Source organism: Pristiophorus japonicus, chromosome 19 (assembly GCF_044704955.1).
Source record: "Pristiophorus japonicus isolate sPriJap1 chromosome 19, sPriJap1.hap1, whole genome shotgun sequence".
Lineage (NCBI taxonomy): Eukaryota > Metazoa > Chordata > Chondrichthyes > Pristiophoridae > Pristiophorus > Pristiophorus japonicus.
The window spans coordinates 72,427,478-72,448,624 of NC_091995.1; the positions used below are offsets into that span (position 1 = coordinate 72,427,478).

General features: G+C 48.4%; 1 protein-coding gene across 3 annotated transcripts in view; it reads right to left on the reverse strand.

Annotated features, from left to right (window-relative positions):
- Positions 1-21,147, reverse strand: part of LOC139229938 (ubinuclein-2-like) — a 114,435-nt gene that overhangs the window by 18,617 nt on the left and 74,671 nt on the right. For 2 of the 3 annotated variants that reach the window (XM_070861590.1, XM_070861588.1), the window contains 4 exons: positions 14,468-14,611; positions 11,380-11,430; positions 6,697-6,739; positions 2,615-4,231 (listed from right to left, as the gene is read on the reverse strand). In XM_070861590.1, coding sequence (XP_070717691.1) covers positions 2,615-4,231; positions 6,697-6,739; positions 11,380-11,430; positions 14,468-14,611 — 1,855 coding nt within the window. The remainder of the gene's footprint in view (positions 1-2,614; positions 4,232-6,696; positions 6,740-11,379; positions 11,431-14,467; positions 14,612-21,147) is intronic. The other variant, XM_070861589.1, reaches the window with a different exon arrangement.

A 21,147-nucleotide genomic window follows, 5' to 3' on the forward strand; every position in this document is an offset into this window, starting at 1 on the left:
TTCTCAAGGACAATTAAGGATGGGCAATAAATGCTGGGCTTGTCAGCAACGCCCACATCCCCTGAATGAATACATCCATTTTAAAAGTGCTGTTTGTGGGAAACTGCTGTGTGCAAATTGGCTGTTGCGTTATCTATATTACAACAGTAACGACACTTCAAAAGTACTTAATTTGCTGTAAAGCACTTTGGGCTATCTTGATGGTGTGAAAGGTGACAATATAAATGCAAGTCTTTCTTTTTCTGATGAAGAAAATCTACAGTTAGCACATGCAATAAAAATGGAACAGAGGAGGCTGAGGGGAGATTTCATTGAGGTGTATATACTAGGTCCTTTCTGTGGAGGGATGTGATTGGGGTAATCCTTGCCACTGGATCAAGACCTAGCTTTGTCAAGCCCGTGTGGTGGCTGGTGTGCAACGGCCACCCCAGATTAAAAAAATCCTCGCACAGGCATCTTCCACCCTTCAGGATGTAGTTCGGGTTCTTCATTGAAACACCTGTGAACTCATCTTTTTTTTGGTGTGGAAGCAAGTCATCCTCGTTTCGAGGGACTGTCTATGATGATAAAATTATGAGGGGCCTAGATTGATTGGACAGGAAGAATCTATTTCCCTTAGCAGAGAGGTCAATAACCAGGGGTCATAGATTTAAAATAATTGGTAGAAGGATTAGAGGAGAGTTGAGGAGAACTTTTTTCAAGCAGAGGGTGATGGGTTCTGGAACTCAGCCTGAAAGGGTGGTAGAGGCAGAAACCCCCATCACATTTAAAAAGTACTTGGATGTGCACTTGAAGTGCCGTAACCTACAGAGCTACGGACCTAGAGCTGGAAAGTGGGATTAGACTGGATAGCACTTTTTTGGCCGGCACAGATACGATGGCCTCCTTCTGTGCTGTAAATTTCTATGACTCTATAACACCTGGTTTATTAAGTAAATGTACACTGAGGTTACCGACACATTACACAGACATTCTGATACATTAAAAATGAACTTTACAACTGCCTAAGAAAACTCCACTTGGTGAGGACGAATTCGGCAATCACCAAATGCTGGAACATATTACCGTGTACCGTGCTTCTCTGTTAAGCTCTGCGGACCAATACTCAAGTGTGGCGCAACACTGAGACTCACAAAGCAGGAGAGGTTCCAGGTCCCTGTCTGGCTGGGGAGGCGCGGCAGGGCAGGACTTAGTTGAGCAGCCCAACCTCGGGACACCGCACTAGAGAAAAAAAGGGTTTAAAGTAGCAAGCGGCCAGGGTTCCTGCTGCTGATCACTATGCACGGGCTCCTGTTGAGAATTTGGTGTACATGGCATAGGTGAGGACGTGAAACGTTTGACTGTGGTGCCCATCAAGGTCTAATAACCCACACACACAGTGTCTGGCTCATGCATGAAGAATGTTCACTTGGGTAAAGTACTGCAGGTTGCATCACATTTCATCAAAATAATTTGCGTTCAGGGGCGGAACTAAGGATTGTGGGACTTGACGTCCAGATTTGGCCCCTCGAGGCATATTTTTAGGCGAGGGGTCAGGGGCAGAGGGTTCAGGGGGCAAAGTGCAATGTAGCATAATCAAAGCTGTGTGTGACATGCTCAACCTCTCTTGTGGCATTCCCTTTTCCAAAGCCAATGTACCTTTCCTGAGGCATGGTGCCCAAAACTGAATGGAGCATATGAAGATCGGAACAGGTGTAGGCCATTCAGCCCCTTGAGAGTACTGCAGATGGGGGCCTGACCAAGGTTCTGCACAGGTGAAGCATCACTTTTGTATTCCAGCCCGCTTGAGATAAACCTGTTATCTCGGCCAAAAGTCCAGAGACCTTAAAGCTCTGGAATTCCCTCCCTAAACCTCTCCGTCTCTTGCTCCTCCTTTAAGTCGCTCCTTAAAACCTACCTCTTTGACTAAGTTTCTGGTCACCTGTCCTGATATCACCTTATGTGGATCGGTGTCAAATTTTGTCAAACACTCCTGTGACGAGCCTTGGGACGTTTTACTATGTTAAATCCGCCATATAACTGCAAATTTGTCTCCTTACCTAAGGAAAGATTTACTTGCCATAGAGGGAGTGCAACGAAGGTTCACCAGACTGATTCCTGGGATGGGGGGATTGTCCTATGAGGAGAGATTGAGTAGACTAGGCCTATATTCTCGAGAGTTTAGAAGAATGAGAGGTGATCTCATTGAAACATACAAAATTCTTACAGGGCTTGACAGGGTAGATGCCGGGAGGATGTTTCCCCCGGGCTGGGGCGTCTAGAACCTGGTGTCACAATCTCAGAATAAGGGGTCGGCCAGTTAAGACGGAGATGAGGAGAAACTTCTTCACTCAGAGGGTGGCGAGTCTTTGGAATTCTCTACCCCAGAGGGCTGTGGAGGCTCCGTCTTTGAGTATATTCAAGACAGAGATCGATAGATTTCTGAATTTTAAGAGAGTCAAGGGATATGGGGACAGTGCAAGGAAGTGGAGTTGAGGTCGAAGGTCAGCCATGGTCTCATTGAGTGGCAGAGCAGGCTCGAGGGGTCGAATGGCCGACTCCTGCTCCTAATTCTTATGTTCTTAAGTTGTTGTTGTTGTAAAAGACGGAAACAGTAATTTCAGGAAGTAGTTACCTGGATACCAGCCGATGATCCTGAGGCAGAGGCGGTCCTGTGTAGGGAGGGCAGCATTTTTATAGCAACCTGAGCACCACTTCCTGCTCCCCCGCTCATATTAGTCCTACTGACAGTTCCGCTTGGGCTGCTCCTGTTGGCAGCTGAATTGCTGGGAGCCGCGGTGCGGCTGATGGAGATGTTGGGGCTCATGGTGTTGCGGCTGGTAACGCCGATGCCCACTGCCCCAGTGCTGCCGATTCTACCGACAGTCGTGCCGCTCCTGGCGGGCGCCCCGCCTGTGCTCGAGACACTGCGGCCCACGGTTCCGGCCGCGATGCTTCTGCCGAGAGTCCCGGCGCCCGGCGGGCCGCCCAGTTTCTGAGGCACTGAGGTTTTTTTTACCGGGGCCGCCGACGGCTGCTGCTGGACGGCGGCCAAGCCGGAAGGCGACTGCCTGCTGCCGGACGGGCTGCCTGAGAGTTTGCCGCTGCCTGGCCTGCTGGCAGGACACCCGGCCAGAAGATCCGGCGCCGCCGACACATTCTGGCACGCGGTGCTCGAAGGGGCCGCAGGTTTGAGCGGGCCAACCAGGGAGAAGGGAGGTTTGAAGCCTTGGGCAGAGGTGTTGGAGGGCACCGTGGCTTTGGGCATGTAACCGCTCGAGGTAGATGGGCTGACGCTGGCCCGAGATGCCAGAGCGTGAGGGACGTGGGCGCTGCTGGTGGCCGAGGGGGGAAAGGATGCTTGATAGGAAACCGCTTTCTCCGATAACTGCGGCAAGTGACTCGAGAGCAGGTGCTGCGGACAGGCGTTCAACTTCACTACCGGGTTCGGGTGCGTTTTGCTGACGGTGATTTGGGGGGGAGACGCGAGGCTGTTGTGGTGTGCGCTGGACTGGGGCTGCTGTTTGCCGGGCTGGGCCTGCGACTGGCTCAGCCGCTGCTGCAAGCCTGGCTGGTGCTGCTTGGCCGCGCAAGCCACTGGCGGGGCTTTGGGCGTCTGCGGCGACGGTGCGGTGTAGCCGGCAATCAAGCTGGTCATTCCTGGTCGAGTCCCTTCCTGGGATTTCTTGGCGCCCGAGCTGTGACCAAACAATTGACTGAAAGTCAAAGGGAGAGGAGAAAGGGTTGCCACTTTTGGTGATGCCGTGGCCACTTTCGGCGACGGCGGGACCACCTTCTGAGTTGCCGTGGCCAATTTCGCAGACGCCGCAAACACTTTCGGAGGCGGTGTGGCCAATTTCGGAGACGGCGTGGTTACTTTCAGAGATGGTGTGGCGACTTTCGGGTAAAAGGCGGCTGCTTTTGGAGAAAGTGTCAGAGGCATGACCTTGGCTATGACCTTCTTATCTTCCTTCTGAGGCTGAGGGCGAGGTGTGGGCAGGACAGAGTTAGTTGCAACCCTGACGATCTTCGGGGCGTTGTTGAAGACAGACAATGCATCAGACACCGATTCTAGGGAAGGCGGCTTAAGGGACAGATCTTCATCCAGAGAGTCGTCCAGGTAAATGGTCTCCTGGTTTGGGATACAACTGGAGCTTGAGACACTGATCGGCGTGACGTTGATCATTGGCAGCACTTTCTGGCCAGTGCTGGCTGGGTTCAACAGTTTCTGCTCTCTCTTGGGGCTTGAATCCTATTTAAAGAAAAAATTGAAATCTTGTTCAGGATCAGAAAATGCAACAGCTGTCAGATCACCTCACCTCCTGCCCACATCTCAGCATCCCCCCCCACCCCACCCACACACAAAGAAAATGTTTATCCTTATTTTCAAATCCCTCCATGGCCTCGAACCTCTCTATCTCCCTAATCTCCTCCAGCCCCACAACCGCAACCCCCCCGCCCCCCCACTGAAATGTCTGCGCTCCTCTAATTCTGCTCTCCTGAGCATCCCCGAGTGTAATCGCTCAACCATCGGTGGCCATGCCTTCTGTTGCCTAGGCCCCAAGCTCCGGAACTCCCTGCCCAAACCTCTCCGCCTCTCTCTTCTCAATCAAGACACTCCTTAAAACATCTCTCTTTGACCAAGCTTCTGGCCACCTGCGCTAATTTCTACTCATGTGGCTCTATGTCAAATTTTTTTAATCTCATAATGCTCCTGTGAAGTGCCCTGGGACGTTTCATTATGTTAAAGGTGCTATATTAATGCAAGTAGTTGTTGTTAGCATTTGTGCCTGTAGGGATGTGAGTCCCTTCCTGTCTGGTCCAGCCATGACCATATTACAGGGCCAGAGCGGATAAACAGCCATGACATTATCAGTCTGGGGAATGGCAATACTAGCCCTGGAAGACTGGGGCTCTTTTCTCTAAAGAGAAGACTGAGGGATGACCTGAGAAAGGTCTTCAAGATTATGATAGGGTAGAGAGAGAGAAGATGTTTCCACTTGTGGGCGAGACCAGAACCAGGGGCCATAAATATAAGATAGTCGGTAATAAATCCAATAAGGAATTCAGGAGAAACTTCTCTACCCAGAGTGGTGAGACTGTGGAACTCGCTACCACAAGGAGCAGTTGAGGCGGATAGTATCGATGCATTTCAGGGGAAGCTAGATAAGAACATGAGGGAGAAAGGAATAGAAGGATATGCAGATCGGGTGAGATGAAGAGGGGTGGGAAGAGGCTGGAGAGGAGCAGAAACACCAGGATAGACCAGCTGGGCTGAATGGCCTGTTTCAGTGCGAAAAATTCGATGTATTTCTGCCCTGGGAATTCCAACTGACACTCACGGTTGCACTGTCTTCAAACAGAGCGTCCAATCAAAAATCAGGACTTGCATGGTGTTCAGTTAATTTTAATTAGCATTTTTCCCTCTGTGTACAGTAATTTCCATCCATCTTTGATGTTCTTTGTCTCTCCCTCCGCCTCCCAGTGTCACCCTGTGCTGAAAGCCTTCATGTGTGGATCTCTCAGTGGGACCTGCTCAACGCTGCTCTTTCAGCCCCTCAACCTGGTGAAGACTCGTCTGCAGACTGTGCAGGGCTCGGTGAATGGGTAGGTCAGGAAAACGGCGCACAGTGTAGGTGTTGGATCATTAAATGTGAGTGGGCCCCCGGGGGAGTGAGGGATCCAGCAGTCCTGGGGGTCGGTGGTCGCTATGTAGGGAGAGGGTGGTCTCGGGTGTGTCCCAGGGTCTGAGCGGTCCAGTGGACACAGGGCAGTAACAAAGCCTACGGGATGCGATCACAGGGGACTTGCCCACCTTTAGTCCCATTATTTTACCGAGTACTTTTTTTTTGTGATAGTGATTGTTTTAAATTTCCCCCCCCCCATAGCCCCTTGAGATTAGAGAGATGTTTTTAAGTGTCTTCTACTGTGAAGACCGATACAAAATATTTGTTCAAAGTCACTGTCATTTCCCTGTTCCCCATTATTAATTCCCCAGTCTCATCCTCTAGGGGACCAACGTTTACTTTAGGTACTCTCTTCCTTTATATATACCTGTAGAAGCTCTTATTATCTGATTTTATATTTCTTGCTAGTTTACTCTCATAATCCATTTTCTCTCTCTCTTATTTTTTTGAGTCGTCCTTTGCTGGTTTAAAAACATTTCCCAATCCTCTGGCCTTCCACTGATCTTGGCCACTTTGTATGCCATTGTGTTCAACTTGATCCCATCCTTTACTTCCTTAGTTAGCCACGGAGATAGTTCTCCCTTCTCTTAAAGTTTTTCCTTCTCACTGGAATATATTTTTCTTGAGAATTATTGAAATATTTCCTTAAATGTCTGCCACTGCTCATCAACCGTCTTACACTTTAATCTATTTTCCCAGTCCACTTCAGCCAACTCTGCTTTCATACCTTTATAATTGCTTTTATTTAAGATCAGGAAACTAGTTTGAGACCCAACTTTCTCACCCTTCAACTGAATTGGAAATTCAACCATGATATGATCACTGTCTCCTCGAGGATCCTTTACTATGAGATATAGTGAGCCTGGCTAACAGGAACAGGTGGATGTACGGACCAATACACCAGGCTTGCACCCTAAAGCAATTCAGTGTTTCTGATAGACATTTAAATTGCACCCTATATTCTAGTTAAATAAATCCAAAACGTGTACTTGCGGGGGCAAGAGGAGCAATAGGAAGGGGAAGGATTCACCTTTACTTTTGGTTTTGGAGCCAGTATCACCTTCTTCTTGGCCCTAGGGAAGAAAAAAAAGAAAGCTTGACGGCAACAACCTAACGAGCTTTGCTTAAAAGGATTGAAAATAAAACAAGTAATAATCACAGCACCTCAGTCAGCACCTGAAAGAGAAAGTTAGGTTAATGTTTAGGTGGGTCCTTTGGTTAATTTCGAAATCCGAAACCTCGAGCTATCTTTTATTGTTCCTTTGCTAAATGACCTGCTGCCGCTCCCAACTTTCATTTCAGATTGCCAGCATCCCTGTTGTGTTGTTATTTGCTCTCAGGATGAGACGCTGGCAAGGCTGCATTTATTCCGCACACCTCGTTACTCCGAGGTGGCAGTGGTGGGTCTCGACTGGGCGGCTTTGCTGGCCCACTCCAGTTGGCTGGGGGGGGGGGGGGGGGGGGGGCAACAGGACTTAACCATGTAGTGTGTGGGACTGGAGTAAAGTGTGGGCCAGAATGGGTAGGGGCAGCAGGCTCCCTCCCCTGAAGGACGCCAAGAAAACCAGTTGGGATCTTACGACAATGCGACAGCTCTTACGATCATTTTTTCTGGAGCCAGCCTGCAGATCAGCAAATTTATTGAGTTCAGTTTGCCACAGTGGGAGTTAAAAAAAAAATTCTACCTCCATAACACTGCCCACCTCCGCCCTTGCCTCAGCTCATCAGCTGCTGAAACCCTCACACTTGCCTTTATTACCTTCCATCACACTCCTGGCTTGTGCCTTGTTGCAAGGCTTTGGGGAGTCAAGTGAGACTCTCGCTGCAGAATACCCAGCCTCTGACCTGCTCTTGTAGCCACAGTATTTGTGACCTCTGGCAAGCTAGCCCGGTAACAGAACCAGGATACCACCGTACTAACCCACTCTCTTTTAAGCTTCTGCGTTTCCTAACACTGAAACAGCTCACAGCTCGCTCTTCATTTTAAGGCTTTAAACACTATGCTCCATACCTGCCAATTGGATTGATGATTGGAATGGGTGGAGATAGGAAATTAAACAGGGCAAAATTGCCAAGGGTTTGGTTTATCAATTGTTATCATCTGAGCAAGCTAGTCAAAGTCAGCACTTCTGGGCATCTTCTCTCGTCCACTTGGCTCTGATTGTGCCAACTAATCAGGAGTATGGAGATGCTCACCAACTTGGAGTGACCCATAATGGTCAGGGGAAGACAGAGAACGATCGGTTCAGGGTTGAACTGAAGTGTGGAAGGAACCCCCAAATGCTGTGAGCTTGTGCAGTGCACAGCTGAGCTGTAGACACAGAAGGGCTGCAGGTTCACCCTTGGTCCGTAACCTCACAGGGTTTGGAGTGAGCTCTGCTGGAAGCATCGGGGTTTGGCTGTGCTGCCCCACACAGACGAATAGCTTTCCGACACTCGCTGTCCAGGTTGGTACACGAAAAACAGACATTCGGGCGAGGTAGGCCCATAGAACCAGCCTTCAGGAGGAGAAAATCTGGGGGTGGGGGGAAATAAAAAGGTTGAAATAAAACCTCAATTTCTTTCAGGGACTGAAGAGCAGAAGAGGAGTTAACTCCTTGTTGTTGAATGCAAGGTTGTTGAGAAATAAAAACAAATCATTTGGGGACATGGGACACTGTTGCATAATAGTAGGCTAAAAATATCAGTCAGTAATGCTGAACGAGAGTGACTGAATAAATCAAATTCCATCTTTATAAGAACATAAGAAATAGGAGCAGGAGTAGGCCATACGGTCCCTCGAGCCTGCTCCGCCATTCAATAAGATCATGGCTGATCCGATCATGGACTCAACTCCACTTCCCCGCCCACTCCCCATAACCCCTTATCGTTTAAGAAACTGTCTATTTCTGTCTTAAATTTATTCAATGTCCCAGCTTCCACAGCTCTCTGAGGCAGTGAATTCCACAGATTTACAACCCTCAGAGAAGAAATTTCTCCTCATCTCAGTTCTAAATGGGTGGCCCCTTATTCTAAGATCATGCCCTCTAGTTCTAGTCTCCCCCATCAGTGGAAACATCCTCTCTGCATCCACCTTGTCAAGCCCCCTCAATCTTATGCCTCCAAAGTATATCCTTTCGTAAATATGAAAACCAAAACTGCACACAGTATTCCAGGTGTGGTCTCACCAATACTTTGTATAGCTGCAGCAAGATTTCCCTGCTTTTATACTCCAACCCCTTTGCAATAAGGGCCAAGATACCATTGGCTTTCCTGATCACTTGCTGTACCTGCATACCACCCTTTTGTGTTTCATGCACAAGTACCCCCAGGTCCTGCTGTACTGCGGCACTTTGCAATCTTTGTCCATTTAAATAATAACTTGCTCTTTGATTTTTTATCACATGGGACTCTCCTCAGTGTTTTGGGGATTGAGTTCAGATACTCCTTCCTTTTCGCATATGAAAACTGCAAGGAATTGCCCTTGATCGGAAATAGGCACACTGGGAAATGGACTAAAACTGCGCTCCATACAGTCAGGAGACACGTTTTATTCTGCAGCGACTGAGCCCCCCCTCCTGTATTGTTATTTTCTTTTTCAGTATGTATCTAATTCCCTTTGTAAAGTTACCTTGAATCTGCTTCCACCATTCTTTCAGGTAGCACATTCCAAGGCGTAAAAATATTCTTCTCATCTCCTCCTCCTCCTCCTCCTCCACCCCTTAAAATCTGTGGCCTCTGGTTACTGACCCTTCTGCTAGTGGAAAGAATTTCTCCTTATTGAATCTATCAAAACACTTCATGATTTTAAACACCTCAATTAAATCTTCCCTTAACCTTCTCTGCTCTAAGGAGAGCAATCCCAATTTCTCGAATCTCTTCACATAACTGAAGTCCCTCATCCGACGTCATATCATCATAGGCCGTCCCTCGAACGAGGATGACTTGCTTCCACGAGAGTTTATAGATGTTTCAATGAAGGACCCGATGTTCCAGTCCTGAACTCCAGGGGTGGAAGATGCCTGTGCATGGATTTTTTTTAACGTGGGGTGACCTTTGCACATCAGCCACCACACGGGCTCGACAGAGCTAGGTCTTTATCCAGTGGCAAGGGTTAACCAGGACAACTGGAGACCTGCTCTGCTGCACGGACCTAGTGCGCACGCAGTGTGGGCTGGGCCCGTGCTGCCCCTGGGCCCTGTACCCTCATTCGCTGCACCTCCGCCCACGACGATCCAGGGCCCGGCTCTCCAGCTCTATTTATAGCCCCGACCTGCGGTGGTGTTCTCAGGTCGGGGCGGACCATGTACCATTCTGGCAAATCTCCTGTGCCCTCTCTGAGGTTTGTCAGTCGTGCTCCAAAACCACTGACTCAACAGTCGACGGGTGTCATTTATTTACCACACACACCGTTCAGGGACATTAACATTTTTAATCTTGTAACATTCCTGTGAAGTGCCTTGGGACGTTTCACTGCATTAAAGGCGCTATATAAATACAGGTTGTTGTGAAATCATCAGTTGTTTTTTTATATATACATGATTTTAATTATGCTGGTTAGCTCCTTGGCACAAAGCTGAATATTTATAAGTTCAAGTTTGCAATCCTGTGAAATTACCATAGTGTTTTCAGAACGAAGGAGATTTCACCCTTTCTTGCACTTTCCTTAAATTCCATCATAGGCGGTCCCTCGAACGAGGAAGACTTGCTTCTACGAGTTCACAGATGTTTCAATGAAGGACCCGATGTTCCAGTCCTGTACTTCAATTGAGGGGGTGGAAGATGCCTGTGCGTGGATTTGTTTTTAACGTGGGGTGACCACTGCACACCAGCGACCACACGGGCTCGACAGAGCTCGGCCTTTATCCAGCGCCAAGGGTTAACCAGGACAACTGGAGACCAGCTCTGCTGCACGGACCTAGTGCGCACATATATCGCAGTGTGGGCTGGTCTGTGCTGCCCCAGGGCCCTCGCCTCTTCTGGGCCCCGTACCCTCATCTGTCGCACCTCCGCCACAATCTTGCTGCCTTAAATTCACTGCAGTGGTGAATGTAGCTTTCAGAGTGAATACAAGCACTTTGAAAGAGCAGCCGTACTTAATCCCATATCCCTGCGTTTTGTCCATAACCCTGTCGGTCCCTCTTCCTCAAGTTCTTGTCCAACTCCCTTTTAAAATGATTTATGGAACCAGCTCTCACCAGCTTTTCAGGTGGAGCATTCCACATCCCGACAACTCAGTGAAAACATTCCTCCTCAGTCGCCCTCTAGATCGTTTGCCAATGATTTTTAATCTATGACCTCTGGTTATTGACCCACTCGCCAGAGGAAATCGTTCTTCTCTATTTACTCTCATCATCTTGAAAACCTCAATTAGGTCATCACTCAACCTTCTCTGTTCCAAGGAGAACAGTCCTAACTTTTCCAACCTCTCCTTATCCCTTTATACACACACGGTTTCCATTCGAAACGTTTACAGCATCAGTTTCATGTAAATGTCAACATAGAATCATCAAGAATCATCACACGCACACACAGGATCGACCTTGACTGTGCTGATCTGCAGTTGAGTCACTTGCTGACAATCACTCCCAGAGCGTTCACATGGAGAACAGCTCTGGAGAGCTGTATGAGCCTGCAGAACCCATTCAAGGAAGGAGTCTGTGTCTTTGGGGAGGGCGGGGAAGGAGGACTAGGCAGGAGACAAAAAAAAACGTGTGGCTGTGATTTTACTCACGGTGTGGCAGTCAGGTGATTGTGCACTCTCTTGCTCTCTTTAAGCAGCATCCTGCAACAGAACAGACACATTCAGTAACATCAAGGTCCTCGACCAGGTCTAATCAGCGCTTTTGGGAGGGGCGCCCTCACTAAACCTGGGTGTGGGATATTAATCGACCATTAATGATTCTTACACTGAGGTTAGTAACAGATGCAGAGTAAAACTCCCGCTACTCTGTCAAGAGCATGCCTTAACTCTAATCTAAGAATGGTACCCATTTACTGCATGGTTTGACATTAACCTTTTCCAAACCAGTTATCTGTGGCCGAGTGAGCAGTTTTTCTGTGCTGTCGGCCTCCATCCATTGTGAGCTGGTCAGATGCTCTCAGCACTTGGGACTCTACAACAGGGAGGAGGCATTTTATGCACCGTTACCTTGACGACCACCTGACTATCGTGCCCCGAATCGCTTTGCTTCCCACCGCTGAACATCAAGAGCTGCAGAGGCTGGATTCCCACAGTTGTCAAGGACAAGGCAGGGAATGAGACGAGCCTGTGTGGATCGCAGGTTTTAAAACTACCTAAAATAAAGTCTTCCCTTCCTCTAAAACGATGAGGTAGATGGGTTTCCAGTGACAGGAGAGTCGATAACCAGAGGACGCAGATTTAAAGCAACTGGCAAAGGAACCAGGGGGTAGATGAGGAGAATGTTTTTTTTTAAATGCCGTGAGCTCGGCTTGGCACAGGGATTCGGGGCACAATAGTTAGGTGATCCCTGCTTGAGCACTGCTCCACCGGGGTCCCAATCTGCAAGGTAACAGTGCACTGTTGTCGAGGCCTATGCGACGAGAGCTGGAACACACTGCCTGAAAGGGCGCTGGAAGCACATTCGATATCTTTCAAATGGGAATTGGATATATGCTTGAAAAGGAAAAATTTGCAGGGTTACGGGGAGAGAGCTGGAGACTGGGACTAGTCGGATAGCTCTTTCAAAGCTGGGCCGGAGGGTGTCCTCCTGTGCTGTATGATTCACTGGGTGTTGTCGTCACCCAGTGTTTCTCGACCAAGGCGGGTGGGGGCCAAGAGGGGTTCCTACTGCTGCTGCTTCAACTATCTGCCAAATTTCAGGGGCGCAGCAAGTGGGGAACCCATCTCAGATGTTTCCTCTGCCTCACCTGGATGTCCAACTGAGCTGAGCAGGAGCTCATCACTGGGGGGGCGGGGTGTGGGTAGACCCAAACCCAACCAATAATTCTTTAGCATCTTGCGAGGGTGGGGTGGGGGCAGAAAAGAGCTGGAGGTGAGAGAGCTGGAGCCTATTGCTCGAGAGCTGCTCCGTCAATGGCCTGTGCCACCAGCCTCCAAAATAACCGAGACCCGGCTTCCCACCTCTGAAGGTCCCCAATACGCGAACAAGGGGATTTACTGCTGTTCCTGCGACGCACCACGGGCACCGGATCCCGTTTCCGAAGGATTGCGGGACATGAAGCGGCACGTCCAATACCGATTTGGATTTCACTCGACAGGTGCCGTCAGGTTTAAAGAGCGACTCAGCTTTTGAGGAGAGGATGCTCCAGAGGTTTGATCAAAACACGGCTATGCGGTTGTGATTATTGAGGCCATCAGTGTGCTCGCGAGTGCACAACGCTTTTAACTGACTGAGTTCTCGGGAGACACTGAGGGCTGCAGTGGGAGCTAAGGCCTGGGCCAGTTACCTTCCCTCTTACAAGTGGGTTGTCCACCAGCAGAGGGCGCCTTGAGCTTCATTATGCCCTCAGCACCCTGATTGGGTCAGAAGCCACATAAATGGAGAGACTTGCATTTATATAGCGCCTCACACACCCTCAAGACACCCCAAAGCGTTTTACAGCCAATTAAGTACTTTTAAAAGTGTAGACACTAGTAATATAGGAAATGCGTCAGCCATTTTGTGCACAGCTTAGACTATGTGCTCAAGTCTCTGGAGTGGGACTTGAACCCACAATCTCCTGACTACCCATTGAGCCACGGCTGACGCAGCTTGTAATGAAGTCCGTGCACTGAGCGTTAGGCAGTGCCCCCTGGCAGGAAAGTGCAAGCCGGTGCACGGTGGGCGAGGGCAGGATAGGGGGTAAAGCTTTGATGCCTCCCATGGTTGACTGCGCTGCCGACAAGCTGGGGCACGAAGAAGGCTGACTCAGGGCACCGTGCCCACAGCTCGAGGCAGTGCCGGCTGAGGAAACACGGACGCCCGGCTGCCAGAATGGGGGAAATTGGGCTTTTGATCTCCATCTTGAACAATACTTCACCCCGTGGAGCGCTTCCAATTTGAGCAAGGCTGAGTGAGGCGGAGAGAATGAACACTGGCAGGCAGAGCCAATCCGTGAGGGGGAGAGACGGGGGGCTCCTCCTCGTCTCATTGACCGGGCCGACATCGTTCGTGGAGCTGCTCACGGACTAGACCATCCCTTTTGCCTCGGGGGGGGGGGGGGGGGGGTGAGGGGGGGGGAAAGGAAGAGAGAGACACTGTCCACCTGCTGGCTGAAACGATCAGCCCTCTGAACAACCGTGCAACCCTTACAGAAAAGGCCACGCTCAAAGTGCGGAAGAAATGGTTGAATAAAATACAATCAGAAAGGAATAAAATGCTCGACAGGGTAGATGCAGAGGGGATTCTAGATTCCCCTTGTGGGTGAATCTAGAATAAGGGTGCAGAGTTTCAGAATAAAGGGTCGCCCATTTAAAACGGAAATGAGGAGGAATTTCTTCTCCGAGGGTCCCAAATCTTTGGAATTCTCTGCCCCAGAGAGCTGTGGAAGCCGGGTCATTCAATATATTTAAGGTGGAGAGAGACAGATTTTTGAACGATAAGGGAGTCAAGGGTTATGGGGAGCGGGCAGGGAAGTGGAGTTGAGGCAAAAATCAGATCAGATCAGCCATGATCTTATTGAATGGCGGAGCAGGCTCAAGGGGCCAAAAGGCCAGCTCCTGCTCCTATTTCTTATGTTCTTATGTTATGTGCTTATGCTCAAAGACTGAAACTAACTCTCGGAGATCCGTCACTGTGCAGATCAGTTTGCTTTCTCTTCAAGAGGCGTGGAAGAAATTAAAAGGCAGCCCATCTTACCGTGTCTGCATCCAACCTTTGGGCCAGATAGGTTTCACCTCAATCTCCATAAAAGCCTTCAGATAATCCTCCGCCGACTGGGACTTGTTTTGCTCCAGTTCGTAACATCCCAGTTTTATCTTCACCAGGTTACACAGCAGGTCCCTGATCACAGCAACAAGAGAGAGAGAGAAAGTGTGGTCGGAATTCGGGCACTTAGTCAATCACCTTGTACGGTTTATTCTCTCTTCCCACTCTACCCACAAGTTCCCACTTACCTGTCCTGAAGGTGCTGCCTCTGGCTGGAGTACAGATCCATGGGCCTGAGTCCTCCACCATCCCAAGTGGCAATTACCCTAATTCAGCACAGAGTGGGAATTGAATTTGGGATCTCTGGTCTAGTCTTGGATGAGAGGGTTGTCCTATGAGGAGAGGTTGAGTAGATCGGGCCTGTACTCTCTGGAGTTTAGAAGAATGTGAGGTGATCTTATTGAAACATACAAGATTCTGAGGGGGATTGACAGGGTAGATGCTGGGAGATTATTTCTCCTGGCTGGAGAGTCTAGAACTAGGGGAGCAGTCTCTGGATAAGGGGTTGGCCATTTAAGAGGGTTGTGAACCTTTGGAATTCTCTGCCCCAAAGGGTTGTGGATGCTCAGTCATTGAGTATACTCAGCGACCAAGATAGATAGATTTTTGGACTCGAGGAGAATCGAGGGATATGGGGATAGGGCAGGAATGTGGAGTTGAAGTCAAAGATCAGCCATAATCTTATTGAATGGTGAAGCAGGCTTGAGGGACCGTATGGCCAACTCCTGCTCCTAATTCTTATGTTCTTATCCTGCTCTAATGCTAATAGAAACATAGAAACATAGAAAATAGGTGCAGGAGTAGGCCATTCGGCCCTTCTAGCCTGCACCGCCATTCAATGAGTTCATGGCTGAACATTCAACTTCAGTACCCCATTCCTGCTTTCTCGCCATACCCCTTGATCCCCCTAGCAGTAAGGACCTCATCTAACTCCTTTTTGAATATATTTAGTGAATTGGCCTCAACAACTTTCTGTGGTAGAGAATTCCACAGGTTCACCACTCTCTGGGTGAAGAAGTTCCTCCGCATCTCGGTCCTAAATGGCTTACCCCTTATCCTTAGACTGTGACCCCTGGTTCTGGACTTCCCCAACATTGGGAACATTCTTCCTGCATCTAACCTGTCTAACCCCGTCAGAATTTTATATGTTTCTATGAGGTCCCCTCTCATTCTTCTGAACTCCAGTGAATACAAGCCCAGTTGATCCAGTCTTTCTTGATAGGTCAGTCCCGCCATCCCGGGAATCAGTCTGGTGAACCTTCGCTGCACTCCCTCAATAGCAAGAATGTCCTTCCTCAGGTTAGGAGACCAAAACTGTACACAATACTCCAGGTGTGGCCTCACCAATGCCCTGTACAACTGTAGCAACACCTCCCTGCCCCTGTACTCAAATCCCCTTGCTATGAAGGCCAACATGCCATTTGCTTTCTTAACCGCCTGCTGCACCTGCATGCCAACCTTCAATGACTGATGTACCATGACACCCAGGTCTCTTTGCACCTCCCCTTTTCCTAATCTGTCACCATTCAGATAATAGTCTGTCTCTCTGTTTTTACCACCAAAGTGGATAACCTCACATTTATCCACATTATACTTCATCTGCCATGCATTTGCCCACTCACCTAACCTATCCAAGTCGCTCTGCAGCCTCACAGCATCCTCCTCGCAGCTCACACTGCCACCCAACTTAGTGTCATCCGCAAATTTGGAGATACTACATTTAATCCCCTCATCTAAATCATTAATGTACAGTGTAAACAGCTGGGGCCCCAGCACAGAACCTTGCGGTACCCCACTAGTCACTGCCTGCCATTCTGAAAAGTACCCATTTACTCCTACTCTTTGCTTCCTGTCTGACAACCAGTTCTCAATCCATGTCAGTACACTACCCCCAATCCCATGTGCTCTAACTTTGCACATCAATCTCTTGTGTGAGACCTTGTCGAACGCCTTCTGAAAGTCCAAATATACCACATCAACTGGTTCTCCCTTATCCACTCTACTGGAAACATCCTCAAAAAATTCCAGAAGATTTGTCAAGCATGATTTCCCTTTCACAAATCCATGCTGACTTGGACCTATCATGTCACCTCTTTCCAAATGCACTGCTATGACATCCTTAATAATTGATTCCATCATTTTACCCACTACCGATGTCAGGCTGACCGGTCTATAATTCCCTGTTTTCTCTCTCCCTCCTTTTTTAAAAAGTGGGGTTACATTGGCTACCCTCCACTCCATAGGAACTGATCCAGAGTCAATGGAATGTTGGAAAATGACTGTCAACGCATCCACTATTTCCAAGGCCACCTCCTTAAGTACTCTGGGATGCAGTCCATCAGGCCCTGGGGATTTATCGGCCTTCAATCCCATCAATTTCCCCAACACAATTTCCCGGCTAATAAGGATTTCCCTCAGTTCCTCCTCCTTACTAGACCCCCCGACCCCTTTTATAACCGGAAGGTTGTTCGTGTCCTCCTTCGTGAATACCGAACCAAAGTACTTGTTCAATTGGTCCACCATTTCTTTGTTCCCCGTTATGACTTCCCCTGATTCTGACTGCAGGGGACCTACATTTGTCTTTACTAACCTTTTTCTCTTTACATATCTATAGAAACTTTTGCAATCCGTCTTAATGTTCCCTGCAAGCTTCTTCTCATACTCCATTTTCCCTGCCCTAATCAAACCCTTTGTCCTCCTCTGCTGAGTTCTAAATTTCTCCCAGTCCCCAGGTTCGCTGCTATTTCTGGCCAATTTGTATGCCACTTCCTTGGCTTTAATACTATCCCTGATTTCCCTTGATAGCCACGGTTGAGCCACCTTCCCTTTTTTATTTCTATGCCAGACAGGAATGTACAATTGTTGTAGTTCATCCATGCGGTCTCTAAATGTCTGCCATTGCCCATCCACAGTCAACCCCTTAAGTATCATTCGCCAATCCATCTCAGCCAATTCACGCCTCATACCTTCAAAGTTAGCCTTCTTTAAGTTCTGGACCATGGTCTCTGAATTAACTGTTTCATTCTCCATCCTAATGCAGAATTCCACCATATTATGGTCACTCTTCCCCAAGGGGCCTCGCACAACGAGATTGCTAATTAATCCTTTCTCATTACATAACACCCAGTCTAAGATGGCCTCCCCCCTAGTTGGTTCCTCGACATATTGGTCTAAAAAACCATCCCTTATGCACTCCAGGAAATCCTCCTCCACCGTATTGCTTCCAGTTTGGTTAGCCCAATCTATGTGCATATTAAAGTCACCCATTATAACTGCTGCACCTTTATTGCACGCACCCCTAATTTCCTGTTTGATGCCCTCCCCAACATCCCTACTACTGTTTGGAGGTCTGTACACAACTCCCACTAACGTTTTTTGCCCTTTGGTGTTCTGCAGCTCTACCCATATAGATTCCACATCATCCAAGCTAATGTCCTTCCTAACTATTGCCTTAATCTCCTCCTTAACCAGCAATGCTACCCCACCTCCTTTTCCTTTTATTCTATCCTTCCTGAATGTTGAATACCCCTGGATGTTGAGTTCCCAGCCCTGCTCATCCTGGAGCCACGTCTCCGTAATCCCAATCACATCATATTTGTTAACATCTATTTGCACAGTTAATTCATCCACCTTATTGCGGATACTCCTTGCATTAAGACACAAAGCCTTTAGGCTTGTTTTTTTAACACCCTCTGATCTTTTAGAATTTTGCTGTACAATGGCCCTTTTTGTTCTTTGCCTTGGGTTTCTCTGCCCTCCACTTTTCCTCATCTCCTTTCTGTCTTTTGTTTTTGCCTCCTTTTTGTTTCCCTCTATCTCCCTGCATTGGTTCCCATCTGGGTGGTGCCTTCACCGACTGGGGAGTGTAACCCGACGTTGTACAGATACCCAGCCGGTTACAGTCAAACCTCATTACCAACTATTAGTAACCCATGTAATACATGCTCTCTGGTGCCAAATATAACAGTAACAATTGTAATCATACACAAATCTTTGATGGTGACAGGACAAGTTGATGTGGCTGTTAAAAAGCAAGGAAGGTACACTAAACCTTTATAAATCACCAGTTAGGCCTCAACTGGGAAAATGTGTCCGATTCTAGGTACCACGCTTTAGGATGGGTGTAAAGGCATTGGAGAGGGTGCAGAGGTGATTTCTTAACAGGAATGAGGGACTTCAGTTGTGAGGAGAAGCGAGAGAAGCTGAGAGAGCAGACAGGGCCTCGGTTTAACTTCTCACCCAAAAGACAGCACCTCTGACAGTGCAGCACTCCCTCATCACTGCACTGGAGTGTCAGCCTAGATTTTTGTGCTCAAGTCCCTGGAGAGGAACCTGAACTCTCAACCTTCTGACTCGGAGCTGAGCGTGCTGCCCACTGAGCCATGGTTGAGCCAAGAGGACCCTCAATAACAGGAAGCACTCTGCGCTCCAGATATTTTCCATCAAAAGCTGCAGTTGCACCTTTCTAAACAACAAAAACATGCAACAGTCACTTTCACAACAGCCTGAATTATGCAACTCATCAGTTCCTCTCTCATCTGTTGTCAGCTGCGGCAGAAGCGGAAATTGCTGCAGATGCACTGTTGATCAGTCAGCCTGCCTCTGCAAAGGGCTACGGGGAACGAGCCGGGGGGGGGGGGGGGAGTGCGACTAATTAGATAGCTCTGTCAAAGAGCCGGCACTGGCACGATGGGCTAAATGGCCTCCTTCTGTGCTGTATGTTTCGATGATGTTTCTGGCGCAAGGCCCTTTGCCGAGGGCGTGTGTGGTGTCGCTGCGTGCCGGGCACGGGATCTGACCAGACGCCAAGAACAGTCGCGGCAAATAGCTCGGAGCTCTCGGTGGTCGTGAGGGGGATCAGAAAGAGGAAGTGGGAGGCACGTGCTGAGGAAGGAGACAAGGCTGTAAACGTGGCCCTTAGCAAATACAACAACACAGACTTGAAGGGAAAAGGGAGAACAACGAAGGTGCAGAGTATGAAAGACAGAAACAGAAATAATGGCAAAGATAGGAACAGAACTTCATTGGCTGGGGTTCTTGGACGAGAAGTAGCAGCAAATTAAACAGTAAAATAAAAAACAATGTGACAATGACCAGATAAATCTGCTTTTGTAATAGTAATGTTGGTTGAGGGATAAATATTGCACATGACACCTGAAGAACTCCACTGTGCTTCTTCGAAATAGTGCCATGGGATCTTTTACATCCACTTGAGACAGGGCTTCGGTATAACATCTCATCCCAAAGATGGCAGCTCCGACAGTGCAGCGCTCCCTCAGCACTGCACTGGAGTGTCAGCCTAGATTGTGTGCTCAAGTCTCTGGAGTGGGACTTGAACCCACGACCTTCTGACTGAGAGACGAGGATGCTACCCACTGAGCCACAGCTGACACTGCACAATTCAGTCCCATCTTAAAAGTCATACATTCTGTCCCTTTTTACAGACAACACTTTGATTTTCTATTACCATTTATAGTTGAATAATAAAACTTACAACAATTTGGGACGTAGAGTTGGTTGGAGTAAAGTTTATCGGATACAAGATGGGGCACTGCAGTGCCTCCACTGGTGGGTGGGTGTAATTACAGTCTGCCAGTTTATGTGGCCAGTTTTAATTCTAAATGTGGAAATAGGTCTTTATAACGGTAATAATTGACACACTGTTACAAAAACTTAACAGGAAGCGAGACTTCATAAAGGAAGGAAATTTGCACAGACACGTGACTTTTAAAAACAGTGTAGATACATTATTAGCTCACAAAAGGTAGCGAGTGGCCAACCTTAAAGAGAACCTGGTTATTTTTGTTAAAATTCTAAACTTGTACCAAACCAACCAACTGGTCAGTAACAAGAATTTCAGTTCTCTTTTTGCTGCGACTGCTATCGGCTGTAAATCAGGGCATGAAGAACTCGCTAGTGCACCGTGCCATTTTCAGTGAATGGATGAGGAGATAAATTTAAAGGAAGGTGGAAGGAAAAACGAGAATCATAGAATCCTAAAGCACAGAACAACAACAACTTGTATTTATATAGTGCCTTTATCGTAGTAAAACGTCCCAAGGCGCTTCACAGGAGTATTACAAAACAAAACATTTTCAACCGAGCCACACAAGGAAAAATTAGGGCAGGTGACCAAAAGCTTGGTCAAAGAGGTAGGTTTTAAGGAGCGTCTCGAAGGAGGAAAGAGAGGCGGAGAGGTTTAGGGAGGGAGTTCCAGAGCTTGGGGCCCAGGCAGCTGAAGGCATGTCCAACGACGGTTGAGCGATTATAATCAGGGATGCTCACTGGGGAAGAATTAGAGGAGCGCAGACATCTCGCGGGGTTGTGTGGCTGAAGGAGATTACAGAGATAAGGAGGGACGAGGCCATGGAGGGATTTGAAATCGAGGCGGTGCTTAAACGGGAGAAAATGTAGGTCAACGAGCATAGGGGTGATGGGTGAGCGGGACTTGGTGCGCGTTAGGACACGGGCTGCCGACTTTTGGATCACCTCAAGTTTACGTAGGAAAGAATGTGGGAGGCCAGCCAGGAGTGCGTTGGAATAGTCAAGTCTGGAGGTAACAAAGGCATGGATGAGGCCTTTCGGCCCATCATGCCTGTGCCGAATGAGTT